Raw genomic sequence first — 9,392 nt, forward strand, 5'->3', positions numbered from 1 at the left:
AAATTCAAACACTCCCGTGCATTGATCATTGTAGCCAATCACAGAATATCTGATGAGCACATGAACACAAAGGCCAATCAGAGGTGTTTACGAATCCGCTCAACAGCACTCAAAGTGTCACATTTGTAAAATTACAGTACCAACTTGGTATCGTGGTCGGTACTTTTGACAACTCTACTCACAACTTTCAAAACCGTTTTATTGAGTTTTTGTCTAATGAAAGTTGTCAGCTGAAAAATATATGTTGTTAAACAACAGTGCAATACATTGAACGCACTGTTCTTCTGTCCGTCACAGCCTCGCTTTTATTCCTGTCAAAACTTAAATATGACACTACCCTGATTAAGTTCTATTGCTGCGATGTCATGTGAATGACAGGATTTTGAGTGAAATACCCTCTGATATCAGCAAACATATTTAAAGGTGCCATAGAATGCTTTTTCACAAGATGTAATATAAGTCTAAGGTGTCCACTGAATGTGTCTGTGAAGTTTCAGCTCAAAATACCCCATAGATTTTTTTTTTATAAATTTTTTTTAACTGCCTATTTTGGGGCATCATTAAATATGCGCCAGTTCAGGCTGCTTCCCCTTTAAATCCTCGCGCTCCCCGCCCCCTGAGCTCGCAACTCTATAATACATTGCATAAGGTTCACACAGCTAATATAACCCTCAAAATGGATCTTCACAAAATGTTTGTCATGCATGCTGCATGCATGCATCAGATCATATGAGTATAGTATTTATTTGGATGTTTACATTTGATTCTGAATGAGTTTGATAGTGCTCCGTGGCTAACGGGCTAAAGCTACACTGTTGGACAGATTTATAAAGAATGAAGTTGTGTTTATGAATTATACAGACTGCAAGTGTTTAAAAATTAAAATAGCGACGGCTCTTGTCTCCGTGAATACAGTAATAAACTATGGTAACTTTAACCACATTTAACAGTACAGTAGCAACATGCTAACGAAACATTTAGAAAGACAATTTACAAATATCACTAAAAATATCATGTAATCATGGATCTTGTCAGTTATTATTGCTCCATCTGCCATTTTTCGCTGTTGTCCTTGCTTGCTTACCTAGTCTGATGATTCAGCTGTGCACAGATCCAGACGTTAATACTGGCTGCCCTTGTCTAATGCCTTGAACATGAGCTGGCATATGCAAATATTGGGGGCGTACATATTAATGATCTGTTGATGATTATGTTGAGATTCGCCTGTTCTTCGAAGGTCTTTTAAACAAATCAAATTTACATAAGGAGGAAACAATGGTGTTTGAGACCCTCTGTCATTTCCATGTACTGAACTCTTGTTATTCAGCTATGCCAAGGTAAATTAAATTTTCAATTCTATGGCACCTTTAATATTGTGGGGTATAAAAACATACAGGAAATGAAACTACTCATATGAGGAATAATGTTATTTTCATTTTCTTAACAACATTCTGGATGTGATTAATGTCCTCTGCATCAGTCCTTTAATCACTGGTTTGTTTTAAAAAATTATAATATCAGGGTTGTCTGCTTGTAATATGTCCAACTTTCAAACAAACCTACACCCTAGCAGGAAACGCATATAACAAGAGGAAGTATGTGAAGTTATCATTTATAAACAAAATAAAACAGGACCCCCCTGCCCTCCCCTTCCCTTCCTTTACCTGACCACATTGGGATGCTCAAAGGACTCCAGCTGCCTCAGCACCGCCACCTCGCGGATTGTTGACAGCGGCATTCCCTCTTCCTCGGTCTGCACCCGAACTCTTTTCAGGGCTACAAAGCGGCCCCCGTTCTTCAAGTCCCGTGCTTTGTACACCTTTCCATATGCACCTTCGCCGATCTCAGCCACCGGCTCATATTGTTGGGCTAAGCTCTCTTTGTCCATTTTTTTTTTCTCACACGGCGAGGTACTGCGGGGAATCCCGAAACGTGACGAGCGCGCGGATATTTCACAAAGGCATTATTGGGAGAGCGGCGCTGGCACGTGCACTGCCTGTAGAGCGCGAGCACAAAAGGAGGCAGAGGTAAACACCAATGTGATCAAAGTTAAATCAAAGCTTATCTAAGAACTAAAGATAACAGATATGTGTCTTAAACCATAAATATACAACATACACAAAGCTAGTTAAGCCGCTTTTATAGCCAAATATAAAGAAAAGTCAAGTTAATATATCAACATAGCTATATCTGGAGTCCACACAGTAATAAAGAATGTGGGTGAATGATGTCTCGAATAATATAAAAGAAAAAACTTTTAAAAGGTCTAGTTTTGGCACATTTGCTAAATTCTTATAATTTCAACCTTTGCATTCAAGTTGGTTTCATACCATAGGCTACAAATCATAAAGCTTAATCAAGTGGCATTACCATCAAGAAAAAAATATATACTTTGCAGCTTGAATATGTCATGTGATTGTATACAGCTTAATCATTTTCAAAGAGTGTTTATATTTTCAAGTGTCCTTTTTTTCCCCACAAATATTTTTCAAGTCAAAAATATGAAAAGTTATTTTTTTTTACTCAATTTGACTTGAACAAAACGTGCTTTTTCATTTAAAAGTCAATATGTACATTTATTAATAATAATAATGACAGTTATGCGTCTATACAGGGGACCTCACTGTGACATCATTTCCTGATTTATAGTTTTTTCGTGTCACATGACAACAAAATGGCTTCTTGCATGCTGGTTAGACCACATTGACAGTTTTTTTTTTTTAAATCAATCAATCAATAATAAGCCTACTGTAAAAAACACAACTTTAAATAGTCTAAATAATTCAAAATACTAAAAAATAGTAAAAGTAAATAGTAAGCTAAAATTGTCTTTTAACAGGACTTTTCCTCCAGAACAGTTAGACCACCCTGACGTTTTTTTATTTTAAGCCCCACAAATATAGAGACATATATATTACTCAAAGTAAAAATGATTTTAAATATATAATCAAATTTATTTAAATAAAATAATATCAAAATAACATCACCACAGCGTTTAATTCAGAAGTTAACGTTCAACACAGGAAAAAAAAAACTATTTAAATCATGATTTGCATTTTTTTATTATTTTTTTAATAACTTGAACTTCTTCACGTCACTAACACAGAATTACTCGTTAACCTTTGAGTCAACTCAGGTGTGCTTAATATAACTCGTCTCCGTACAGTAAGCGATTGCAATAAAGTCAAGTTTTGAATCTAACACGTGCGCTTATTGTCAATAAAAGATAAACGATCTGAGCTTTCTAATGACAAGTCCTACTCTTCTTTGTGCCACACAGCCTTGAGCACGTGGTAATCTACTGATTGCATTGTTTAGCTGTGCATATCAATAAACTCTGGAACTAAAGCGCCTACTTTTGCTTACTCTAATAAACCATCTCGCGTGCGTGCATGCGCGTACAAACGCGCAATGAACGTCCAATGATATAAGTAACACAAGTGAATAGGAGTTTGGCCAGTATAGTTACCCCGTTTGTTAGCCTATATTCCTCCCGGAGAGTCGCGTCATTCATAAACTTCAGTAACTTTCCCAGCGTCTCCACACGCATCACAGCTCGTGCAGTGTCCTCGCAACGGGCCACACAGGTAGTCGGATGGTGCACGCGCTAAGCCCCATCTCCCAGCAGTACCACTGCAACAGCAGATCAAGTAAAAGAACGTCTGATCGGTCCCTCAAGAAAGCAGAGTGTATACAAAAAAGTGACTGATTTTCATCGATCTGCTGTGGCCGTCCTTCCCCCTTTATGTTTTTCCCATCTATGCAGGAATATGCAGCGTGTGTGTGTGCTCGGTCTCCTCCTCGCTTTCCCACGCTGGCTGAATGTGCCTTGACCCCCTTCAGAGCAGTTTGACACAGAGCAGGAGCGTTTCCGCATTCCTCACCGACTACAAAGACTAACCGCCTCCTCTTGCTTTCTCCCTGCCTGCTCGCTCCTTCACCATTCATACTGCTTTTTTGTTTTTGTCTCGGTGTCAAAACGGGATCACCGCGGGGGAAAGAGCTGGGACGCGGAAAGGTTATTGGATGCATCTAATGGAAACTTTGTGGATCTGAAAATCCACATTAGTGAGGCAACGGATGACCTCTTCTAAATAATGCATACAGTAAATTTACCTTATCAATAACTGCACTGCAATCTTGAATCGCATCATTGGTTTTCTTTAACGTGTTAAATCAGGTTGGTAAAAATAAAGCTTTTGCACTGCGGATTGATAAGCTGAGATGCACCAAATGTGTATGTTTTATAGGGGGAAATGCTACAGTAAAAACTTTATTAGTCATAAACATACAGTAGTTTAACAGGAAATTGCATGTAATTTTACTATAAAGGTTATAAATTGCATAAAATATTGTTTCTTTGTGAATGAAAAATGATGGTAAATAATTTATCATTTTAGCAGATATGTACATTTATTGAGTTTTATGTTACATATTATGATGTTTAGTGCATTATTTTACTGTCACATGTGTTGGTAAAACAGCTAAATCTATTCACAAGTTGTTGGACACTGTTTATGCATCTATTTTGTCACCTACAAGTTCGATTAAGCCATCAAAATATGAGGTAAATAGTTTTTTTTTTTTTCATATTTTAAATAAGAGGGAAGAAGAAAACTTGGTTAAAGTATTTATCTGACAAAATTATTTGGTAAAAAAGGACAAACTACAGTACCAGTATTTATTTAATTATACAAAAAAATAAAAAAAATACATAGAAAAACAAAAAGCTCACAGTGACTACGATATAATCAGTTATTAATATTTCAGTGGTTCTCTTGTTTTCGCATGTGTTCATAATTTCTTTGTATGACAGCCAGACAAAAAATTGTCCTCACATTATCAGAAATAAAACAATTTACTCCAGTCACAACTACGCAATATGCTTACAAAATCTTTTAGCAAATTTTTAAATTTGTAAAGATGTCAATTTTCCTAAGCCAGACATCACTTTTGACCACTAATGTATATATATATATATATATATACATACATACATACACAGGCCACTTTTTTTAGGTACACCTGTTCAACTGCTTGTTAACGCAAATATCTAATCAGCCAATCACATTTCAGCAATTGCATTTAGGTTTGTAGATATATCTGCTGAAGTTCAAATTGAGTTTCAGTATGGGGAAGAAAGGTGATTTATGTGACTTTAAACGTGCCATGGCCAGACTGTTGGTGCCGTTGGTGCCAGACTGGCTGGTCTGAGTATTTCAGAAACTGATGATCTTCTGGGATTTTCATGCACAACTGTCTCTAGGGTTTACAGAGAATGATCCAAAAAAGGGAAGATATCCAGTGAGCAGCAGTTCTGTGGACTAAAATGCCTGGTAGATGCCAGAGGTCAGAGGAGAATGGCCAGACTGGTTCGAGCTGATAGAAATACAACAGTAACTTAACCACTCGTTACAGCCGAGGTCTGCAGAAGAGCATCTCTGAACACACAACACATCCAACCTTGAAGCAGATGGGCTACAGCAGCAGAAGACACACCGGGTGCTACTCCTGCTAACTGAGGTACAATTCACACAGGCTCAACAAAATTGGGCAACAGAAGACTGGAAAAACGTTGCCTGGTCTGATGACACTTGATTTCTGCTGCGACTTTCAGATGTTATGGATTTTTGTCGTAATCAGGCTGGTGGTAATGGTATGGAGTGTATTTTCTTGGTACCAATCGAGTGTCATTTAAACGCCACAGCCTACCTGAATATTGTTGCTGACCATGTCCATCCCTTCATGACCACAGTGTACCCATCTTCCGATGGTTACTTACAGCAGGATAACACACCATGTCACAAAACTCAAATCAACTTAAGCCGGTTTCTTGTACATGGCAATGAGTTCACTGTACTCAAATGACCTCCACAGTCAGCAGATCTCAATCCAATAGAGCACTTTTGGGATGTGCTGGAACAGGAGATTCACTTCATGGATGCACATCCGACAAATCTGCAGCAACTGCGTGATTCTATTGTGTCAATATGGACCAAAATCTAAGAGGAATGTTTCCAGGACCTTGTTGAATCTGAATTAAGGCAGTTTTGAAGGCAAAAGGGGGTCCAAACCGATGCATGGTGTACCTAATAAAGTGGCCGGTAAATGTATGCGTGTTTGTTCCACTGAAAGGCTTTTTTCATTTTATATTTTATTTCAAAGCCATATGAAAGCCAGGTTCCTCTATTGCACTTTAAAACAAAAAGAAGTCAATCAGGCAGAGAATATGGGTGAATCTTCCTAAATGAACTGTATAGTGGGGGGGCTTTGTGGTTCGATGAGGTGAATGAGTCTGCTCGTCTTCAGTATTCAGAGAAACCGAACGCTTGTTGATTTGAGTGAGAGCAGTTCGGCATGGGGGCAGATGATGAGTTTGAAGTAGGTTTGTCTGCCAATACAGTTTCCCCATGCATGCCCCCTCTTGTCAACTTAAAATTCAACTTTTTTGCATCACAAAGCACACTTTACACACAATGGGCTCTAAACCAATAACTGCAAAGGCTTCCCTGTACATTTATGCATCATGATTGTTCATTTTAAATGAGCTCTGAGAGCCATTTCCCAGATTGAATACATTACGATGCATACACATGCTTATTAGGCAGTGAAAAACAAAACAATTAAATTGGTTTGTGTGTGGTATGCTCACTGTCCTTTGAGCCATGCCAAAGTAGTCATTTTGAAAAAGAAGAAACAGTTGCACGTTCTGTGCGAGACGGATGTCATAAAACAAGACTCAGATGAGTCACTGAATGGATACATAAAATAAGACTGCAGAAAATATGATCAAAATGTTTAACATTAAATCATTCTTGGGGACAAGCACGCTGTTTTAACGTTTGTCTTTATGTGTAAGGATGAAAAGGAATTTTGTGGTTGAGATAATTATCTCTTACCAAGGCATTTTAATTGTCTCCCAGTAAAAGCTTTAATGGTTTATGAAAACAAACACATGCTTCAAATCAAAAGTGAACAATTTAGGGCGAATATGTAAATGCGGTGAGAATTTCCTGTTTTTTACTTCTAAAAGAACTATTTTTCAGTGACTCTTTGGACACCCTTCACAATATTCATGTTTATATTGTGTATTATGAACAAGGTAAAGGTCGCACAGTACTGCATAAAAGCATCAGGAGATGCGAATTCTGTTGCCTCGCTAATGTTAAAGCTTTCCGGCTTTTGGGATTTGAGGTTTTAAATAGAGAAAGTATATATACCATTTGTTGCACGAGTTCAATCGTCTTATGTGTCTTTTTGCATATGCTTTGCTTATCGTTACAATGACTGGATGAAAGGGTCCAATCATACACTATCAGTGCTTTTTAAATGACAATCTCTGCGGTTATTTGAGAAGCTTGAGTGGCAGATGGGGATCAGTCTGTCTATGTAAGAGAGACTCTCTCCATTGGAGAACAGGTGACATTCTACCAGATTACCTTTCCACCCCATACACTTCTGACCAGACACCAGTCGGCCCGACAGCAGCCTTGCAGATCAGCTTTCTCAAATCAGATTCAGCCACACATGGAGGCAGCATTTGTGAAAGTGATCTCGATAGTCCTCATGTTACTCTTAGTCGATTCACTGTCCCCTCACTGCACAGAATAACTGCTGACCACACCCGAAATGCAGCATCTGTGTGTGGTTTGTTAATGATAAAACAACCTTATGTTTGCTTTACATCTATGCATGAAGGAGATTACATTACATTACACCAAAAAGCATTACTCTCTGACCAATGACAGTAGAAAGACATTTCGAAAATGCCTGCGTTTTTTAGTTTGTTTTTGTCCATAAAATTAAAGTCAAATGGTCCAGTGATGTTGTTTTGGAACCACTGACTTTCATAGTTTGGACAAAAACAGCTACTAAATTCTTCAAAATATCTTCTTTTGTGTTCCTCAGAAGTTGTAGATTTGGATTTTATGTGCTCATCAAGGCTGCATTTATTTGATCAAAAATACAGTAAAAACAGTAATGTTGTGAAATATTATTACCATTCAAAATAACTGTTTTCTGTTTTAATATATTTTAAAATGTAATTTATTTCTGTGATGCAAAGCTGAATGTTCAGCATTAATACTCCAGTCTTCAGTATCACATGATCCTTCAGAAATATATGCTGATTTGCTCCTTAAATTTTTTTTCTTATTATTATCAATGTTTAAAACAGTTTCATATTTTTGGGAAAACTGTGATGTAGGTTTTTTTTTTCAGGATTCTTTGAAGAATAGAAAGTTTATTTGAAACTTTTGTAACATTTTGAATGTCTTTACTGTCACTTTTGATCAATTTTATGTTGTCCTTACTGAATAAAAGTATTAATATATATTAAAAAACACCATACAAGTACAATGTGCTCTGATTGGTCGGATGGACCAATGTGTTGTGATTGATCAACACGCCCCTTACCATAACCACAAGTTTTAACGCATTACTAATGCAACTCAACCAGGCCTGCCCCTTTTTTGCATATGCCTCGGATGGGAATTATTTAAATGAGGAATATTGTGAAAACTCAAAACTACAATCGATGCGTTTCAGGGCGTTCAGAAACACACTGATATAGAGAATAACTCCTTTTGAAATGACTTTGTAACTTTGCATACATTTTTCATGCTCAAACAGAAACATTACACACTAAAGAAAGTTGAAAATGTAAAAAAAAAAAAAAAAGAGAGAGAGAAAAAAGCATAGGACCACTTTAAATACACTTATAATTAGGAAATTTGAAAGCGATTAAATGATGTGAAAGAACCAGTACTCTCTCATATGAAACATCTGCTCTGAACATCTCCATTCAATCTCAGCATCAGGCACAGAGACAATGCTCAGTTGTTTTTCCATGTTGGATTGATTTTTCATCTTTTTTTCCCCTTTTTTCTCTCCCTCTTCACTAAAGTCCGGTCCAGGCAGCTAGTAAAGCCTTCCCCGGCACAGGCCCCTTAAGACAAGACTCTTTCTGTTGAGCATTTCCATGGAAACCAAGTAACTAACTTGAGGAGGAACATAAAAACTTGCTTTTTTGGAGAACGGAGGAACACCTGCCACCTCTGCAAATGGAGGGCCGAACACACAGCGCTTTTACACATCATACAGAACACACTTTCACTGGCTCTCAATGAGACCCTCACATCTGTTATCACTTACATGAATAGCCATTTATCAGTGATTTGTGAGGGGACTGTGCGCTGGCGGAATAAACATCGTAAGGATATCCCATAGATCTCAAAGCTTTCACTGTCGCAGTGGAGAATCAATGCTAACGCTGTGTTTTGTGGCAGATCAGAATTTATGTTCTTAGCAGAAGCTTCCTCAGCACAGGAAATTGCGTATATTGTGATGATTACATCAGCATTTGGGGCTAAACGCAGTAACGATGTTGCATT

At 37.6% G+C, this 9,392-nt stretch overlaps 1 protein-coding gene across 1 annotated transcript in view; it reads right to left on the bottom strand.

Moving 5' to 3' along the window:
- Nucleotides 1-3,805, bottom strand: part of cdk6 (cyclin dependent kinase 6) — a 56,817-nt gene extending 53,012 nt beyond the window's left edge. The window contains exons 1-2 of the mRNA XM_067410804.1: nucleotides 3,470-3,805; nucleotides 1,665-1,996 (exon numbers count right to left, since the gene is read on the bottom strand). Of these exons, the coding sequence (XP_067266905.1) occupies nucleotides 1,665-1,888 (224 nt within the window). The 5' untranslated portion in view covers nucleotides 1,889-1,996; nucleotides 3,470-3,805. The remainder of the gene's footprint in view (nucleotides 1-1,664; nucleotides 1,997-3,469) is intronic.
- Between the last annotated feature and the right edge of the window lie 5,587 nt (nucleotides 3,806-9,392).

This window comes from Chanodichthys erythropterus, chromosome 15 (genome assembly GCF_024489055.1).
Source record: "Chanodichthys erythropterus isolate Z2021 chromosome 15, ASM2448905v1, whole genome shotgun sequence".
Lineage (NCBI taxonomy): Eukaryota > Metazoa > Chordata > Actinopteri > Cypriniformes > Xenocyprididae > Chanodichthys > Chanodichthys erythropterus.